At 46.4% G+C, this 20,975-nt stretch overlaps 1 protein-coding gene across 1 annotated transcript in view; it reads left to right on the top strand.

Annotated features, from left to right (window-relative positions):
- LOC138455308 (Wilms tumor protein 1-interacting protein homolog) overlaps positions 1-20,975 on the top strand; it is a 521,083-nt gene that overhangs the window by 243,526 nt on the left and 256,582 nt on the right. Inside the window, exon 3 of the mRNA XM_069607097.1 lies at positions 3,899-3,966. Within this exon, the coding sequence (XP_069463198.1) occupies positions 3,899-3,966 (68 nt within the window). The remainder of the gene's footprint in view (positions 1-3,898; positions 3,967-20,975) is intronic.

Consider the following 20,975-nt stretch of genomic DNA (forward strand, 5'->3'; position numbering starts at 1 on the left):
GGAGAGGCAGTTTTTCAACCTTTAAGCGAGACTGCTTTCTTTTCTTTTTAGCACGGATTCCCGTCCTGACGGGGAATATTCGTGAGCGTGCAAATCCATGCCTTTCCCTACCCCTGATGAGTCCAATTCCTTTTGTACTCGCCCATGCATTCTGTAAGTCTGTACGTCTCCCTCAAGGCATAACAAAAATAACCGGCGGGACCTTGAACCGTGAAGGATGTAGGGTACACTACACGTCACGTTAGGGATGTCAACCTCCCTTTTTGAATTTTGAAAGAAAGATGCAATACGCTGAGATTACCACTAGATTTGAGACTGTGAATCTAAGCAGATAAATTACTCACCGTAATTGTATTTCTGATGATTGTATGTCATTCTGATTTGGCTACGTCACATCTTCAGTACATTCAGGGTTGTCCAGCTGGGGAAGGAGAGGGTTTGAGGTCCTATGGGACGCCTATGTAACCTGCAGCATTGCTAGAAAGATTCATTCATGCCTTATCCCGCCCATCACTAGTAACAGTGGTGAAATGCTCCACCCACACCAGGGACACAGATTTTTGTTTCACTTGGTAATGATGCAGTAGATAGGGCTGCCAAAGAAGCACCGTTCCAGACGTCACTGCGTATCCTGAGGTAGCAACACAATTGCAGCTAGCACTGCCTTAGACAGCAGTCCCGCTCACTCCGATAATTGAATTGCAAGGTCAGGCACCCCAATGGGAGAAAGATTTGTGGGTTAAATGTGGGTGCTCACTCTCACTGACTGGTCTTTTCTGGAGACAAAACAGTATAGGTAAAGTATTTATGCCACAGGAATTGCTTGTGGTTCTTTTTGGGCAACTGCATTACCAGAGACATATGTCTAAACATTATGTTGCAACCGACATTCAGGAGGACCAGTTTGTCCCCAACCTTCAAGAATGCGTTGATAAATCATGGCAAACTGCAAAAGTTGCCACCTCTACAGCACCGGACGCACCTTCAGGACGTTGCGTGGCACATTACCCTGTCCAACAGGACCTTTTCACGAGCTCCCCATAAATGTGGACATGTTAAAGAGGTGCAGTAACTATCATTATCTTATTGTTTGTCAATTTTCTCATTGGATTGAGGTGGGCCCTTGGGCACAAGCAGATGCTAAATCGGCAGCCACATTTTTATTATATAAGGTTTTTCCTCGCTGGGGGATTTGTGATGTCCTAAAGTCAGACAACAACTCACTTTTTTAAAGACTTGTTTAAATAAGTCACATCCCTACAAAGGATTAAGCATACGTTGTAAGCAATTTATCAACCACAACCCAATGGAATTGTGGAGCACCTTAATGGATTGTTGAAACAAAAAAGGTCAAAGTTGTCATATGCTAGGGAGGAACTAGCTGCATTGTCTTCCTCTGGCTCTGTTAAGCCTTAGAAACCAGCCAGGTAAGGACCACGACGTGTCATCACACAAGATGGTGACAGGGAGAAGGTTGCACACACCACACCTGCATGCAGTGCATCAGATGCACACAGGGCAGCTGAGATTTTGAGGGAGGAGTTTCATGGGTATTTGAGGGATTTAACAAAATGTATAAAGATCATATCCCAACAGCTCGCTCCCAGGAGGGAAGAAACTCCTCACCTCTACCCCTTAAGATGTCCTTTGTGAGAAAGTGGAATGACGGCCGATACCAACACCCATGCAAGGTTGTGTATGCCACTGCGTCTGAATTAAGAGTGAAAGAACTGTGTTAATGGGTCCACCTGTCTGACATTCGAAAAGCAACTGGCACAGCACCACCTTCTACAGGCACTCAAGAACAGTGTCCGTAAAAACAATGAATGCAGGGACTTTTTTATAGTGATATTCTTTCAAGAGATGTGCCCTCGCTGAGACTTTCTATCTAATTATGAAATGTAAATTGAAATACGATATTTGCTACATTAGGTAACGCTTCAAAAAAAGCTACAGATAATGGAGGTAAAAAATATTGGTTATAAATACCATCTAGATCAAACGATAATTAGATGAATAATTTTGCATATCAAATAAGCAAATGTAGGCATTCAAAAACAGATAGTGTTCAATTACTTAGCCTTCAATTTATGGCAAAACTAGTAGCCAGCATTTGAAAACTTTAAGGTTGTGATTTACAATGAAACCCTAGAGCCCAACCTAAGATGGCCACTATAGCATCCAAACGTGATGATGCAGTCACGCAAATGAATGCGATGTAATCACGTGCCCGCATATAAAGGTGGCCATCTCGGTTTCGCGTCTTAACAACGCAGACTGAAAAATAAAGCTGATTCTCTGGACAATCGTATTCAGTCTCAATCACAACACATTGGTGAGTAACTTTGCAAAGGTATGCCAACCTGGGTCCTTGTTTATTATGCACATTGTGACTACTCACAACAGAGTATTCCTCATTCACAGGGTGAATCCCCGAAAACAAGAGAACCCACAGGATATCAAATTAAGTTTCACAAGTCTGAACAAGGTAGCAGGGTGGGTCAGTTTTATAAGTTGCCAGCAGTTTGAACTGCAGTAACCAACAATTTAGAGTCTCATTTAGTAATTCTAGAGTAAATCAGACAAATCAAAAATGTAAACAATGTTTTTTGTTATATAATTTTGCCATTTTCTTTTTCCTTTTACCTTAATTCAGACAGAATTAATGAAAATGAGTGATAAACCCTCATGATGAACCACTGAGAACTAAGCGGGGAAATGCCTATAAAGGTTTTCATAAAAAGGAAGATAACCAGGATGCTTGTCACTTCAAGTTTATTCCAAAAGAGAATGATTAATGAATAAACCTTTATTTCTTGACCAAATCGAAAATTTCAAAGTGTCTTCTTTCCAAACAACCATGTTGGCGCGATTTGGATAATCCAACTTGGAACACACCCTCTGTGAAACCAATTTAACTTGATGTTCTTATAGAACCCAGACGGCTGTACCATTCCCCAAGATGTTTTGTTTCCAGTTCAAGCAGATTTTCTACCTTTTTGACAATCCGTGTAGAATACAGGATTTAACCATAGCAGATTTGCTCTTTCTATGCTTATTTGTTCTTCTCACAGCTTCAAGCTTGTATTGGAGGGTCTAACTACCCGTCGATGCAGCCCATGCTTTCCTTTGTGATGTGTGCACAGTCATCGTTGGTCAAGGAGACATGGGCAAGCTGTCACTAGAAGACCCAAGTGATGCTGCACTTCTCCACCCACATTAACTGTAATAGTGTCATCGCTTTAGAGCCCTAAGGGCTCTGTTGTGTGCTCTGCGACTTTTACCCTTGTTTGTGACCTTCCAGCATGGGTGGCAGGCACCTATTGCCCAAACGAGCATTATACTGTGAGCTCTAACAATTTATTAGCAGAGTTAGACACGTTTATATGGGTATGTTGAAAAGAACAAGTCAGGCATTTTTAAGTGCGTGTTTGTCATAAGAAACAATTTCCCCAAACTATTCTGCTTTGAAGGAAGCTGGCATACACAGTTTGCAATTTTTCCAAAGGAGCCTTTAAATTCAAGGGAGGATTTACAATCAAAGGTGCCTGCAAAGTTTCATGATGTCGCAATATGCAAAATGTAAACAGGACTACTCGGTTGCAGTTTATGGCCTGGACAGTCTTAGACACAGCACTACATTGAAACACCAGACAATCGGATGTAAATATTAGGATTCTCATTTGAATATGTCGACATTTCCCTATCCTTTACTTTTTCAAAGTAAATTGCTGCTTCTTGTGAAAAGTGTGCATTGGGTGTTTCTATATTTTTGAACGGATGCTTAATTTGTCTTGTTTTTAATTTGATTTACAATGGCAGGTTTGATTCGAAGCAACCAAGTCTGCAGCTGCTCCCATCCATATTATTAATGCCATATTTCCTATTGTTTTAACAGTGCGAAGATTACGGGGAAAAGCCTTCTACAACGTCAATGGGAAGGTGTATTGTGAGGAAGACTTCCTGGTAAGTGACATATTGAGCCTGGTTTTGTTTGCACCGGCTTTACTGTTCAAAGTGATATTTGGCAGCTGAGGGTGCAACAATAAGACAAATATGATTGTGCTGATATATCAAACCCGGTTCAAAGGGTGAATGAGTATACTCTCTTGAGCTGTTATTCAAGTCTTGAACCTTGCAAAGGCAAAGCTTAAATGTCTGTGTGTCCAGCAACTACAAAAGACAGCGGGCCTCTTTCAACACAATGTATTCAGGTTATTCACACATTAAATCACTGATGTTCACTCCATACAAAATTTCATTGAAATAGTTTGCTTCTATGGATCAAATGATTGCCCCGAGACACATTGACATGGTAGACTGGTCTAAATGACACGTACATTTTGTGCTAGCAAATGAAATCTGACATGCAAACTAAATCACCTCTTGCTTATATTATAGTACTTATTTATTTAATTTATTTCTTTGTAATGCGCCTAATACCGTACCTGCGTTCGGTTTCTAAGCGCTGATCCAGAATTCGAACCTCTGTTGCTCTGCGTGATCTTGCTTCCAAGACCAGCGCGTTTTTCCTGTGCTATCCTCCATCGTAAGTAATGCACATTTAATGGTGATTGTAAGTACAACTCTAAATGTATGGATCTTTGAGTAAGAACTGTACCCATTCATTGATTAAGCTATGTACATTGCTCTACCCATTGCGTGGACGGTGAAGTGAAATGCCTCAGGCAACTAGCCGATTGGTAAACGATAATACATTGAAGGTTTACCTTTTGGTTATGATGTTGGTGTGATAGATTTTTGTTCTGCTCTTCATGGGTTCGCTGGATGAATGCCCCTTGATCATTGTAATGCAGGAAGTTGGTCTCGGGCCACGTAAGACGTCAGTGTCCAGTCAGTGCGCAGAGAAGAATAGGGATGCTGGGAGAGTGTTGAAGTTGGAGGGAGGTGGGAAGAAGCCTGCATTCACCAAATGGTGTACAGGGGAATTGTAGATGATCTGAAAGACATCACCTAGGAAAAGTGGTACAGGGGAATAGGGGCTATCCCAAAAGATCTGACCCAGAAAGAAAATAGTGTCTTGCCTCTCATGGGGCTCTTTAGTTGTATCTGCATCTTCCTTCCTCACATGCACCTGTTGTGCATGAACGGATATATAATACTCCAGGAATTTTGCAATAATCTTTTCCTTATCTTGGAACATCTCCCACTTGCTAATTAGAAAAGAGTGTAGCGTTTCCATTTTGTTCTTTATTAAACAGCCGTTTGTTTTAGTACTGGTCCTATGCTGTTTAGCTGCAAATGCTGGGTAATCAAATTGCCTATCCTGTCCATCAAACTGACTGCCTTCCTCCTAGCCCCAATCAGCTATTCAATGCAATCATCATTTGTCTCCCTCAGTGTACCCAAGTCCTCCAATCCTTTTACCGCTGACATATGTTTATAAAGCTACCAACACCTTTTGAACTGAAACAACAAAATATTGTTGAATTTCGTTTTTTTATCTGGTGAACTGCAACGACTTTGCATTAGTAGCGGCCTGGACACCTGGGAACAGAAGTGAAGTAAAAACAATGTTGCAGCCATAGAGAATAATCTGTGCAATAATTGTTTTTCTGATTCTTCCTCCTTATTGATTTTTGATCCTCCTTTTGCTGTGCCATTTTTCAATGCAATCTTCAGGTTCATGCTATTTCAGGGCCCCACCAGTGCAGGACTTTGCAAGGTAACAAGGGCCCAAACACCACTCCAGTCAGGTGGAAGCTGGGCATAAGCCTTCAAACCGCAGGCTCACCAGATGTCCATCACCACGGCAGTCACCTGCGTCAGCGCTGCATTCCACATCACCTTGGTGCATCCAAAGTTGGGGCCCAGGTAGATATACCCACTCGATCTGAAACACAAAGGGAATTGTGCAAAGGTCTTGATGTCGACGGGTTGATTCTTTTCATGTAACCAAGTTAAAGCATGTACATATTTTTGCCAGTTTGCCCTGCAACTGTTCACCACGGCAGCCACATTTTGTTGAAAACCTACCAATCCTTCAGCACGACATTGCATTATTTCTTCCATTGGTCCCCATACCACACTGCTCCCTCTACCCTCAACAATGGCCTTGCATGATACCATTGCCCTTCCTCATTTGTGCACCATATTCTCTTGTGGTAGCTTATTCGTAATTGTTTAGCACCTTCAGTGACATACTTCACTACCTTATGCCGGGTTAAGCATTTTTGTTAATTTCCCAAAATAGTCCTCGTAAACCTTTTACCCTTCATCCACCCATTGAACACTTACATTTTTCCCTGGAATAAACTAGTTCTGCAGAGTGACTTGGGGAAGGAAAGGTTTGGGCATTCCTGTCACCTTTGGAATGAGAGAGCAGACACAGCATGTACCATTCGCCCTCTCTCTCCACATGTAACATCTCGTACCAAACATTTCCTGTTGATGAATCTGGCTCTCCTGCAGTGTCATGATGAACACCTTCCTCAGTCATTGAACTCCTTTTTCCCTATGTATTTTTTCATTTAATTGTGTTCCTCTTTTTCCTCTTAAAAACAAATATATCAGAAGCATTAATCCTATGCTAAAACATGTTAATATCAAACTCCAAAATACTGATAACCTGTGTTTCTTCTTCATTAAAGAAAATGTATTATAAACATTTTCATAATTTTCTTTTGCTGATTTTTGATATAGTCTGAAAGCAGAGTAAGGGGTTAAATAAATCTCCCACATACTTCCCAACATGTTGTGCTTGGGGGGTGGGGGGGACAGAGCTCTTGTCTTTGCGTACGTCAGTTATGTGGACCCATCCCTGCCGTCCTTCTTTCTTCACGGCTGTGGGTGTTGAATACATCGCCGTATGTGGGCCGGTGAGGCGCTCCTTCCATGTACGGACGTGATTGTTGCCAAATATCTTCTCCCCCGGGTAAAGAGTTGCTGCTTGTGGGAATTTACCCGATTGTCTGCTTTTGAGTTTTTGGTCTCATGTGCAAGGATAAATCGCAAAAGGGATTTTCTGATTTCTTTGAGATGCGCATCAAATTTGCCCTCCAAAATGTAAGAAGACGAATGAGCATCAGAGATTGTACGCGACGGCGGAATAGGCGCATGCATACTCCGCCCTGGAACAATCTCATGAGGAGTCGAATGGTGATGTCCTCCAGGCGTATTACGCAGTGCAAACAAAGCAAGAGGCAAGCAGTGCACCCAGGATTTTCCAAGCGTTTGCGTAATCTTTGCTAAGCACATTTTAAGCAGTCATTCATCTTCTCTACCAAACCGTTGGCTTGTGGATGATGAACTGTGCATAGTTTTTGCTTTATCCCAAGGAGTGTTATCTCCTTTATTAAATCATTAACAAAATGCTGACCATTGTCAGAACGAATTTCGTCTGGAATCCCCCATCTTCGGAACACCTCCATCACAAGGAATTTGGCCCCAGAGCCGGAGCCATTATGGGCGCAGGGACCAGCCTCAAGCCAACGTGAGAATGGCCACCACTACAAGCAGATAGCTACACGAGGTACATCTCTTGCATATCAACATAGTCGATATGCAAGTGCCGGAACGGGCCTTCGGGTCGCGGCAATGTTCCCTGCACAACTCTCAATGGGTGACATGGCAAATACATTTGACATATCATGCAATTATTTACAAATTCCACAACACTTTCATGCAAATTTGGTATGAGCCAGTCTTCACTTATCCTCGCCGCCATCTGCTCTTTCAATGCGTGTAGGGTAGTGAAACTATTCCAGTGCCACCCGCAATGATTTCTTTGGCATGACCACTTTCCTGTGCTGTCATGCTGCCATACCAGATCAGTTGGGGGATACAGAGTATCCTCTCCTCTGTCACATCTTTCTCCTTATCTGATGCTTCTCCCTGCAACTCTATTATCTGCATGATTTGGGTGGCATTAAAGTTTTCTGTTAATGCATCTTTTTCTTTGCGCACTTTTAATACTGCTAGTAGGGGTATATTTTCCCTTTTCGAAAGGGGACAACACATGTGTTCCTTCTGGTAGATATGCTGCTTCTCTTGTTGCTCTGTCTGCTCTTTCGTTTCCTACTGAAATCAAATCTTGCCCTGCTTGGTGGGCTTCACATTTTATTAAAACTAGTTCTACTGGGGCTGGTAACATTTCTAATAATTTTCTGAGTAATCCTGCATGCTGAACCGGGGTGCCATCACTTCTTTTGAACCTTCGGCTCTCCTCTTGCTAGACCTCAGTGCACACTGAAAGTACCTAGGCTGAATCAGGAAGATTTGTTACTACCTCGCTCTCTGACCTATTCAGTGCTTCAGTCAAGGTTACCAGCTCTGCCACCCAGTGGTCCAGTAGTAGTGTCTGTGAGTACACTTTCAACTCCTCCCCCTCGTGTAATCTATCTGTGCCCCACCACTGCGCAACCTGAATGTCTGTCCTGTGGTCTGATCTGGTGCTTCCGTCAATGGAAATCATGTCACCCCCCTCTTCTTTAACTAGGGGGTTACCTTTGCTCCTGTCTAAGCACGCTACAGTCATGTATGTAATCTCCCTCAATTGCTGCTGCAATGAATTCTGCTGGATCTATAGTCCTACATCTCACCACTTCTATTGCTGGGTTTGTCAGTATTCCCTCATACCCTGAAGATCTCCAAGTTCTCAATGTTGATTTAGTTTTTTCCAGTATTGTGACTAGTGCATGCTCCAAATATAAAATTAAAATTACGGGGCCCCCCATAGTGTGCATGGCAGCCTTCTCAATCGCAAATGTAGCAGCAGCATGGCAAATGTCCCTGCATCACTGCATCTATGGATCCACTATAATATGCAAGTGGTTTATGTCCCTGTCCTTTTTTCTGTCTGCACAGCGGTCATTTCTTTTCCATCTGAATGTGAAAATAGATTAAACCTTTTTTGGAATTGGGTGTAGCCAGTACCGGTTCATGTGCTAACTCGTGTTTTAGTTCATCAAAGCTCTCGCCCATTTCAGCTGTCCATTGTGTGTTTTGTGCTTCCAAGCTTCTTTTAATCCCTGTAGCAATGGCCTGGTGCAAGTGGAGTAATGAAAAACCCATGCCCTGCAGTAGTTGCAAAGGTCTAAGAACTGCTGCAACTCTTGCGCTGTTTTTGGTTGTGGAGTATTATGTATGGGTTCTACTCCTTATGGTGTTTATCTCCCATCTGCTGACACAGGTACACCACTTCTTTTTGCTGGTACTGTAATTTCTTTGTCCAGGCATCCTTTGTCAGGTAGCAGAGTCGGTAGTGTCAGAGTCCTTTTTTGTGCTCCTCTTCTGCCGTGCTAAATACCAATAAGTCGTCAACCTACTGTACTGCTGTGCTTGCAACCTGTAAGTTCCTCAAATCCATTTGTATAACTCTGTTAAAGATGCTACATCCCTCGCAGTACCCTTGTGGCATTCTACTTTATTTTTAAATGTTTTTATTGGCATTTGTAATCGTATACATAACAGTAGGGCACGGGGTGTGCTTTATATTATTGATCTTGTCGTATCAGCCAAGAGAACAACAAATAACAACAAACTAACAAAATTAACAATAATAACAACTTTGACTGTCCACTCCCATGGAATCGTGACATGGTCTTTATTCTGTGTGTATAGTTCAGGGCCGGGGCCACCCCTCTTTGTAGCCGCTACGAAGCACCGCACCTGGAACGTACTCGGGCACATTGATCTGATCATAACGTTTTACCTGAAATTTGTGTCCTGTTGGGCCGTTCAGGGGGGTTTAAAGTCTGTCGAGAAGATCATGTCTCTCATGAGGGCCTTCCAGGACTCCAGTGTTGTGCTCACATTGTCCCCGCCTCTGTTGTTTCCCTCCTCCCAGGCCCTGGTCTCGGCCATGGTCCATCTCTCCATTTCCCTGATCCAGGACCCGTATCTGGGGCCTGCGGGCGATTTCCAGGCCATCGCTATTGTTCTTTTCACAAGAATGGATGCCATGTCCATGAGCTTCACTAGATGTTTGATTTTACCAAGTCTCGGGTGAGTGCCCAGGAGACATTCCTTAGGTGTCCATTCATACTTTTCCAGCCCTGCTCTCCTGCAGGCTTGCTCAGCAGCGAGCCAGAGCTTCCGAGATCTGGGGCAAGCCCAGAACATGTGGATCAAGTCAGCTTGTTCGGAGGAGCACCATGGGCATGTCGGACGAATCTTGTTGTTGAAGGTGGCTATCCTGTGCGGGGTCATGTAGGTCCTGTAAAGGACGTTCAGCTGGATCATCCTGAACCTGGCGTTCCGTGACACCTCCTTCGGGTACAGCAGGGCTCTTGCCCATTCCTCCTCCGTGATTTCCGTCCCTATGTCGGCCTCCCACCTCTCTTTCAGGCGCGCTCCTCTCGGGTTGGTTCGGTCATTTATCTGGGCGTACAGCCGCGATGTCGGTTTCCATCCATCGCTCAAGTTATGCATCTCCTGAACAAGGGGGTGGGTCTCTGGTTCCTCGGGCCATGTGTTCCATTTGGTCTTGGCTACGTGCCTCACCCTCTGATAAAATAAGAATTGTCCCGGAGAGAGTCCGTCCCTTAGTTGCAGCGAATCAAAGTCCCTAAAGGCTCCTTCATCAAACATATCTCCCCATGTGTAGAGGCCACAAGTCTCCCAGCTCCTCATTACTGGGAGGTCGATGGGGGTCCTGCATACATCTGTCAACATGGGAATTTCGGGCATGTACGGGTGATGGAGGCCTAGTAGTGTTTTGACCCTGTTCCAGACCCGCCTCCCCAAGATTACTATCATGGGCGGGTCGGGGGGGCCCACTTGCGAGCCCCATATTAACTCCTTAGGGTGCACAGGCCCAGTCAGTTGGCGAAGGAGGCCAGTCTCAGCAGAGGGTTCATCCGAGAGCCACTTTGTTACATGTGTTAGTTGTGATGCGAGATAGTATCTCTGGAAGTCGGGTAGCTGTATGCCGCCCTCGGTGTGGGGGAGCGTGAGGATGTTCAGGGCGAGTCTATGTCTGGACTGACCCCAAAGGAAGTCCCTAACCAGGGATTCCAGTTTCCGGAAGAAGGGCGGGGGGATGTAGTGAGTAATGTTGGTGAAATAGTAGAGGAATCTTGGGAGTATAATCATTTTGGATATTGCAGCTCTACCCATCGTTGAGAGGGGGAGCTTTGACCAGAATTTGATGGACCTTCGGACTCCGCACATTGCTGCTTCGGTGTTACGCTCATGGGTGGAGGCTGGAGTGTGCATAATAGTTAAACCTAGGTAGCGGAAGGCCTCCGGCTGCCACTGGATCCCTATTTCGGGTAGCTCCTCAATGTCTCGTCCTCTGAGTCCCGCAAGGGGGAAGGCACATGACTTCCGTCTGCTAACTTTTATCCCCGAGTATTTGGCAAAGTTATCAAGGACATCCAGTGCTGTGGGAGCGGTTTCTTGGGGGTTCTTGAGGTATAGAAGGACATCGTCGGCATATAGGGAAATGATGTTGTATGTTCCGCTAATGCTGATGCCAGAGTCGAACAATTGCTTCCTGAAATATATTGCCACTGGTTCCAGGCCCAGGATGTACAACATCGGCGATAGAGGGCACCCTTGTCTGGTTCCTCTTTGGATGGGCCATGCTCTTGATACCACTCCACCTGTCTTCACCCGAGCCACCGGGTCGTTGTAGAGTACCTCGACCCATCGAATGAAGTGTTCCCCTAGACCAAACTCTCTCAGGGTCAGGATCAGCCACTCCCAAAATATCGAATCGAAGGCTTTTTCTGCGTCGAGTGAGAGTACCGCTAGGTCCTCCTTGCCCTCCATTGTTTGTGCCATGACATGTTGGAGCCTCCTCAGATTGGCGGTGGTGTTGCGTCCTGGGATGAAGCCGTTCTGGTCTTTGTGTATCAGTGACCCTATCACCCTCGAGAGCCTCTTGGCTAGTATAGTCGTGAGGATTTTGCCATCGTAATTCAGCATGGCCAAGGGGCGATACGAGTCGCACTCATCAGGTGGTTTGCCTGGTTTGAGCATTGGTATTATGAGAGTCTCTCTCATGCTGCTCGGCAAGGTTCCAGTCTCATATGCCTCCGAATAGACCTCGTGTAATATCGGGGCTAGGGTCACCTCGTAAGCTTTGTAAAATTCTGGTGTGAGGCCGTCCGTCCCGGGTGTCTTGCTGGTGGAGAGGGACCTGATCGCTTCCGATATGTCTTCTAGTGTGATGGCCTCCTCTAGCGCAGCTCGATGTTCTTGACTCAGCTTGGGTAGTTCGATTTCGTCCAGGGTGTCTCTTATGTCTTCTTCAGGGATTCTTTCGCTGTGGGTATAAAGTCTGGCATAAAAGCTTGAGAAGACTTCATTTATCGCTTGTTGCGTTCTTTGTGTTGTGCCTCTCTCGTCTTTGATCTCTTTGAGGGCCTGCCTTGGGTTCTCCCTCTTACATAACCAGGCAAGTATCCTGCCGGGCTTGTCCGCTTCTTTGTGTGCCCGCAGGGTCCGCGTGGAAAAGTCGAACTTGGACAGCCTATCCCAGGCTGTCCTGCATTCTTCCCTGATGTTCTTCAGTTTGGCTTCCCTGGCAGCGGTCGGAGGCGAAGCATCTTCCAGTTGCCTGATCTCATCCTCCTTGTCCTCCAGTGCCTTCCTTAGTTGTCTCCGGATCCCACCTGCCTCAGCTATTATCTCACCCCTCGTTACCACCTTCATGGCTTCCCAGAATGTGCTCCACTTCTGGACCGATCCTTTGTTGATCCTTACGTACTCTTCTAGTTTCTCTCCTAGAGTTTCCTTGAATGCAGGGTCCGTTAGGGTTTCAGTTGGCATGCGCCACATTGGGATAGGTGGTCGCGGGCCTCTTAGATGGAGCTGTATCAGGAGAGGAGAATGGTCCGAAATCGATCTTCCCAGGTAGTTCGCCGACTCAACCAGCGGTATCAGTGCGTTGTCGACGAAGAGGTGATCTATCCTGGTGTGTAAATCATGGGGGACGGAGTAGAATGAGTAGGCCCTGTCGGTGGGGTGCAGGTCTCGCCAGGCGTCAACCAGGTGCAAGTCCGCAACCACATTGCGGAGAGCGCGGGAAGCAGGGGCGTTGGGGGTGCGCGGCGTTAAAGATCTGTCTGCATCTTCGTTCATCACGCAGTTGAAGTCTCCCCCCCACAAGAGGGCGTCCTCCCTGTGGTGTGCCATTTTGGCGCATATCCGCTTGAGGTGAGAGGGTATGCCATGTTGTGGGAAGTATGAGTTGACTATGCATAGTCGGGAATTTTCCAGCATACCCCAGACTATCACATACCTGCCTTCTTCGTCCGTCTCCATCCCCATCTGGTGAAAGGGTGTGTCAGGACTCACCCACATGTATACGCCGCGTGCGTACTTCGAGTAAGAGGATCCACTGCCCTGGCCGCCCCAGTAGTCCGCCAATTTGTTCGTGGTGTCGGATGTAAGGTGCGTTTCTTGCAGGAGGGCAAACGATACCTTCTTCCTTTTCAAGTAGGAGTGTATTCTATTTCTTCGCAGGTAGGATCCCATCCCTCTGACGTTCCATGTGATTATTCTGAAGCGTGCTGCCATTGCTTGGCCTTAATCATGGATGTGGGAGGCTCCCCGCCCATTTCCTGGGTTGGGCATCCACTGTTAGATATCATGCTTCGATTTGCTTGCATGGGGTGATAGGCTCCGGTTTCTGGCCTTTGATCCTCCGTGGGTTGGAGGATAGTCTTCATGAGGAGTGCAGTCAGAACAGAAACTAGACAAAAATAACCATAACTGGTGCACCCAGCTACTGCCAAGGGGGGGCAGTGCTCGGGGGCTCTCGTGCTGTCTGTCCCCGTCCGGGTTTCTAGCACGAGTGAGTTCGTGCCGGCAACTAGCCAGCACTGGTCTTGCGTGGGTGCGTGCTGTGTGCCCATGAGCGGGAGGCCGGGTGGGCCCCGTAGTCACTTGATGTCCTCAATGTAGTTTCCTCAGTAATAATGTACACTCTTGTGATGGTGTACAGTGCTGGTTCTGGGGTATTGGTGTCCAGGCGTCGGTCCGTCACCCCTTATGCTTTCAGTTCAGTTCTCATGGGTGGGTTCAGGGGGGACATCCGCCAGGTTATTGTGTTCCAGCCACATGGTGGCGGCGGCTGGGGTTTCCAAAAAAATCGCTTTTCCCTTGTAAATCACTTTCAGTCTGGAGGGATACAACAGCATGTATTTTAGATTTAGTTTTCTCAGTCTAGCCTTGATTGGGACAAAAGAGTTCCTTGCTCGCTGCACAGACTGCGTATAATCTGGGTAAATGGCGACCTTTGAATTGTTCCGCTCTATCTCTCCGCCCTCTCTCGAGAACTTTAGGATCACTTCACGGTCCCGAAAATTGAGGACCTTCGCTATGATGGGGTGAGGAGAGGAGCCCGGGGGGGGGTTTCCTCTGAAGCGATCTGTGAGCCCTTTCTATAGCGAAGCCCTGGGAGAGTTTTTCCGCCCCAATTTCCTGTTGTATTAGGGATTCTATGTAGGCCGTCGGGTCCGTGGTCTCATCTCCCTCAGGAATGCCCAGTATCCTAATATTATTGCGCCTGGCGCGGCCTTCTGCCTCCTCAGATCTTGCCTCCAAGTAGCTCACCTTTCTCCGAAGGTCCGCCACCTCTGCCTTGAGGTCTTGTGTGTCCTCAGCGATGTCCTTCTGGGTGGTTTCAATGTTGGTGACTCTTTCCGTCAGGTTGCGGGCATCTTGTCTTATGAGTTGGATGTCAGCCTTCACCTCGCCAATTTTTGTGTCAATAAATGTTCTTAGGGCAGCAATCGCCTCGAGTACCTGGTTGTCCTTGTCGCGCCCGTCCGGGCTGGTCTGCACAGCTGTGCTCTTAGGCGTGGACTGGGCGCTCGGAAGGAGTTTTGGGGTGACGAAAGGGTCCATAGTGGCATTCTTGGCCTTGCCCCTCGAGGTAGACATCGTAGGGTCTCTGGTCCCCTTCGCTTGTTGTAAGGATCTGGTCGGCCTCGTTCAGGGTGTATGCCTCTCCCCGGCCTGCTCTCTATTCGGCCCGCAGGGGGGGGGCAGGATGGTCCGTCTGTCGGGTCGACCCGCCTTGTTGTTGTGGGGCGAGGACCGACTCGAGGGGGGCGGACCAGCCCTAGTTTTGTTCGTCGAGGTGGAGCGCCGGGCCGGGCTGGGGGGCGTCCACGGTGTCTCCGGTGCTGGTTCCGGAGTGCGGTCCCCCGCGTGTTGTTGCAGTGGGCCTCGTGTACCAGGAGACCAGGGGATCCCCGCAGCCCTCCCCGTTACGATCCGAGAGGGTCTCAGCGGGCGGACCCCGGATTCAGCAGGAGCAGCACTGCGTCCCGCCCGCCGTAAGTGCTCAGGACGCGGGGCAGAGAGTCTCGCCGGGAGGGTCCTGGGTCCCTCAGTGATATTCTTCCGGGCAGCGCTGCACGATTCGACTGGTCCCGCCGCTTCGTTGGTTTCACTCGACCAGCAGTGAGCGTGGATGCTTGGCTGGTCCCGGGAAGTAGAGTTTCGCCGGCCCCCCTGCGGGATTCAGGCTCTCCCGGGCATCGAGGCCGCCATTTTGAGTGCGTCGCTCGGAGAGGGGGGGAGGTGAGCAAAAGCGTCGTATCGAGGCTCCCAGGCTCCGATTTTCGTCAGGAGCAGCCGCGGAGCGCAGGTCCTCGTCTCGACTTCGGTTGGGGTGTCGGGTGGGCAGCCCAGCAGGCTTGAAACACCTGGTTCAGGATCAGACTACGGGGCTTGGCCGGAGCTCGAAAGTTCTGCGTCCTCACTCCATGAGCACCAAGCCACGCCCCCATCCTTGTGGCATTCTACAGTGTTCGACTCTGTTGCAGCGATAGGTAAAGGCATTGAGATACCTGGAGTCTGGGTGTAGTGCTGAAATGCTGCAAAAAATCATTGGAGCATTTGGGACCAATGGATACCCTGCCCCAATAATATTGTTAAGAGGATGTAAATCCTGTATAAAACACACCCATCCTTTTGCTTTCTTGATCAGATATCCGTGTTGCAAGGTGATGTGCTTTCCTGTATTATGCCCTGTTGCCATAAGGCATGCAGTATCTCATAAATGCCTTCATGTGCTTGTTGAGAAAGGGGATACTGTTTTACTTGTGGCAGTAGTGCTCCTTTTAATTTGATGTGTACTGTCCCGGACCCTTTTACTATCCCTACATCATGGGGTCCTGTTGACCATAACCTTCCTGCAAATATTTTGTGTTCTTTTTTATGAGCCATCTGGGAAACTGCCCTTTCTTTTGTGTATAGGACATGGTATGCTCAGTTCAAACACTAACTCTCCTTCCTCATTGTCTTTTGTTGCAAACAATTCTGTGTCACTTACTCCTTTCAATGGAGTGAGGGCTCGATACATAATATTGGCTTTCCATGTTGTCTTTATCAGTGGCAGCCAGTACGATCACACCCTTCCGTACCACTACTTCCTGTAGGGAGAGGTGTGTGTGTGTGTGTGTGTGTGTGTGTGTGTGTGTGTGTGTGTGTGTGTGTGTGTGTGTGTGTGTGTGTGTGTGTGTGTGTGTGTGTGTGTGTGTGTGTGTGTGTGTGTGTGTGTGTGTGTGTGTGTGTGTGTGTGTGTGTGTGTGTGTGTGTGTGTGTGTGTGTGTGTGTGTGTGTGTGTGTGTGTGTGTGTGTGTGTGTGTGTGTGTGTGTGTGTGTGTGTGTGTGTGTGTGTGTGTGTGTGTGTGTGTGTGTGTGTGTGTGTGTGTGTGTGTGTGTGTGTGTGTGTGTGTGTGTGTGTGTGTGTGTGTGTGTGTGTGTGTGTGTTAAGTCACTTCCCAGAATGCTGATGGGAGAATCTTTAGAATACAATAGTGATGTTACATTCAAAATTGTCCCTGAAAAGCCTTGTGTGTCCAAACCTTTGTTAGATAAAGGAAATCCTTCTTGCTTTATGCATGACCTGGTTGCTCCAGTACCTATAAGAAGGGAAAAAAACCTTTGTCCTATTTGTACTGCTACCTCCGGTTCCTCCTCAGGGTCCTCAGTTACTGCTAGGGCAGGAGACGCTCCCCGTGGGTACCCCTATTGGGAAAAAGTATTGGCGGGTGATGTAAACGGATTACCGCTCACCACTGTCACTCCGGTGTATTGGGGCACAGTGTTCCTTCCCAGTAGTGTGACCCCCTTCTTGCACTGGGTTCCTGCCACCGTCTCACCTCGTACTTGCCCCTGGGTGGTTATACCCTGTGGTTGTTGTAAGAAACAAATGGTGGCAACAGTAAAGAGAGACACCAAGTGATCATAGTTCAGGGGCATTTATTAAACTGTAAAGGTAGGTTGGAAAAACGCCTAATCTAAACCTAAATCTAAGATGGGAACACGATTTGACCATCAAATAATAATAAGGCATTCCTAGTGGCATCGTGTAAAATAAAAGGGCTTATACTAACAAAAACCTATTGCCAATCCTTACACTAAATGCAAAACAAGTGTTGGAAAATGTTCATAAGCAAGAAAGGGTGCACAAAAAATGTCGCAAAGCAGTGGTTGGGGCCTCCCTCCTCCATGTTCCAGCACAGGTTAAGGTGAGACCGGAGCGTAGCACACACTCCAGCCTTCCAAGCACGAGCCAATAGTTCTGCCCTCAGCAATCGGGGCCATCGGTGGTTTAGTCTCTTTTCCAAACAAAAGAAGCCTCTTGCCTCGGAGGACCTGATGGAGTTCGAATTGATAAACAAAAAGTTCCTTTCTGCTTACAGGTTAGATGATGCATTTTCACCTCTGGATCTGCCCCTCTTCTGGGCTCAGATCCCTGGAATGTTCTTCAACGATATCAGAACCCTGAAAGTTGTCTTCTCCTGGTTTCGAGGATCTGTCGGTCTAAAAAAATTAACAAAAGTTGCTTTCTACTGCACGTAATATTTCAGTCTCGGACCCTTCTGGCAATCAATGTTGCGTGTGGCCTTCCAAGGTTATCTTCCCTTCATTTTGTTCACTTTACCTTTTAACAGCAGTTCATCAGTGATATTCAAGAATCTAAATGTCTTTTCAATAGTTTTCAGTGGACAACCCTCTGCCGGGTTCACTCTTGTGAACACACTGTTTTTCGGGAGTATAGACCTTGCCCCTTTTTTGTTGGCTTCCCTCGTTCGGCTTCCCTCGTTCGGGTTCACTCCTTCCAATCTTGAGTCACACAGTTTCTGCTTCAACTTTTACTATGCGGGATTCACTTCCCTTAATTTCACAATCATCTGTCGGTCAAAGACTTTCGAATGTACAGAGGATTTTTCATGACCCCTGTATGACCATTTTGACCTCCTTCTTGCCTTTCCCAAGGCCTTATGGTTCAGGTAGTTTCTACCTACGGGTAATCGCCCAGAGTTTCTTGAGTGAGTGCCTACGTGGTGCTTGAAAGCTCTGCTGCTAGTTTCCCCCCTTCAATAATAACATTTCTCATTTGCTCAAAGTTCATTTAGCCACTTCTCATCAACACAGTTCTGTTCTAATCGGTTCTCCCCTCGACTCACTGGCTGTGATGAACCGTTCGGCTTTTCTTTTCTGTGAAATCAAGGTCGGTACCGCTGAGACAAGTGTCTCTCCTCGGCTTGGTTTTCAGTGGAGGAGGTTCTTGTGTACCGTTGACATCTGCTACAGCACACGCTGGCTATTGTTCAGTCGCTTGCTTCCTTCTGCTAAGGTTTCACAGGCCTGGCTCGGAAAGGGCAAGGTCGCTTCTGTCCTTGTCACCCTCTTGCTTCGCGCTGTCTTTCTCCTCCTCTTGAACTGCTGTGCTGAGTTAGCCCTCTCGATGCCTGGTCTGCCTCGCTCGTTCTGTACTGTCTTGCTACACATTTTATCCCATTCGGGAAGGGGCCATCAGGTGTGTGTAATTCCGGTCAGTTGCCTGACTTTGCCTTGTGTTGGGACAAGTCAGGTAGACGGCTTGGGTGTTTGTCCAATCTAGAGTGCTCAACTGCTGTAGTTGCCCCAGCAGAGCCTCAAAAAGACCGGTAGAAAAAGGTTAATCTTGGCAGTCAGTTGAAACCCTTCTTAATGCAGTAGTAGACCTGTTCATATTTTAGTTTAAAAGAGGTCTATTACACATCTATTTTTAAGTGACCGCCAAAACAGAGAGTCAGCATCTCTCAGGCGGGAAAAGTGGAATTCTAGAAGGACTCAGTTTTACTCTGATCCAATGAAACTGAATTTCAACCAATTCTAATCTTCATTGATTATAGCATTGTAAACGTTTGCTTCCAAGCATATGGCTATGCATAAGCATTTACTTTCATGTACAAGTCTACATTTTCAGTGTTTTCGTTGTCTTCTGGGCTGGGTTCAGCCTCTGTAATGTTCGATCACTGCTGAGTTTATGTACAATGTTTGCTCTTTAGGTCAGTAGGATTAATTGTTCACGCTCTTTGGGAAATGGCTTGTACATAACTGCGGCAAGCTTCCTAGATTGCCCTTCGTCTTATTTTCTCATGGGCCCTCATGCAATGAAGTAGTTACGCTTTTGAAATCTGGTAACCATTGCAGCAGCATTTATTTAAAAAAAGAAAAAATACCCAATTTCTTTCCATCTATGTTTGAACAGAGTACACACATTTGATGAAAATCCATCTCCTTAACATTCAATGCCTTATCTGGTCTAATCCAAATTTGGCTTGAAAACGAATCTAGGGTGCAGTGTTTGCCAGCTTTGAGGTGTTCAAGTATTTTTCAAATAAGTTCTTTTTTACTGCCACACTTGTCGCTTCTCTCATCAAAGAAACAAACTTTGAGCCGACGGCTCAAGCACACAAGTGTCTTTGAGCCGGGTAGTGCATTGCATCATCCTAGTGACACATCGTTGGCTTGGACATAACTGTTAATGGAACCGCCTATGTATCTGTGAGAAAGTGATCTGCAGCGCAACGACATGCCAGTAGGCAACATTAGCCAGGGGAGGCTTATCCATTCCTGTTTTCTTATTTGCGTTTTAGTCTTTGATTTTTCCACTATAAATCCAGAACTACAAGACCCAGAATGCAGTGGTCGTTTCGGCATGTATGCAATAGGTTAAGATCTGGGAGACACGCATTTGGCGACTTTAAAAAAAAGAATGCATTAACCCCTTACTGCAATGCCTCCCCGCCCTTCCCCCCCAGTGACAAGGCCTTTTTTGGCGATTTCGGTATGCCGCCATTCAATCCCTTGTAACGTTTTTGTTACATGAGAGATCCCGGCCACATTTGGCCCTTTTTGTTCCCACATGTAGGCGGTCGTAACGCCACCAAGGAATCCTAGTTTGCTGTAGGGGGGGGGGGTGAGAGAAAATAACCAAAAAGTGAGAACATTTTGGGTTTTTTCAGAAAATAATAAAATTATGTACAAAGAAGCCTGTGGTTTTTTTTCCTTGCAAGTGCTCGGAACAAATGGTTGGCTGTACTGAATTCCCGATTTTCCAGGCTTTCAAGACTAGCTTGTGTGGAAACCAAAAAATATTTTGATATGGTTACCAGCCATTTAGTGAGAGGTAGGCGTTTTTTTTTTTAATTTTCTTTTTTTTGTGTTTTTATTTTCGTATATGACATGCGTGGACGGAATGGAAGAGAAGCGTAGGAAAGCTAAATGGGAAGACTGAAAGGTATCCATTTCTGAAAAGTAGACACAATTCCATGTTCAGAAAGGGGCAATTTGTGCAGGTCAGGCAACAACTATGTAGGGAAAAACTCCATAGTTTGCGGAAGAATTGGGGACAATTGCAGAAAAAAAGGTATGTGGTGGACATGGTTGGCTCGGTAAGGCAATTTTGAGAAAATTGAGAATTTTGAGAAAAACAATGCTCTCCTACAATCCCCCATCTCTTCCAGTTAGGAAATTACACATTTTTCGTAATGTTTCACAAAACAAGCAGTACCACAAGCCAAGAACTGAGCCTTGGTATGCAGGAGTTTTATGCTTGCGGCCTAAATAGGTGTACTTAGCATGTGTAAATAAGGAAATCAAATGTGGAGAGGAAGGATACCCTTTTGAAGGTTAGGTGACTTGTGAAGGTTACAAAAGTGTATAGTGCCTAAAGCAGCGACTAAATGTAGGTCACATTTGGGAAATGAAAGGGT

Source organism: Ambystoma mexicanum, chromosome 1p (genome assembly GCF_040938575.1).
Source record: "Ambystoma mexicanum isolate Mex_15411 chromosome 1p, UKY_AmexF1_1, whole genome shotgun sequence".
NCBI lineage: Eukaryota > Metazoa > Chordata > Amphibia > Caudata > Ambystomatidae > Ambystoma > Ambystoma mexicanum.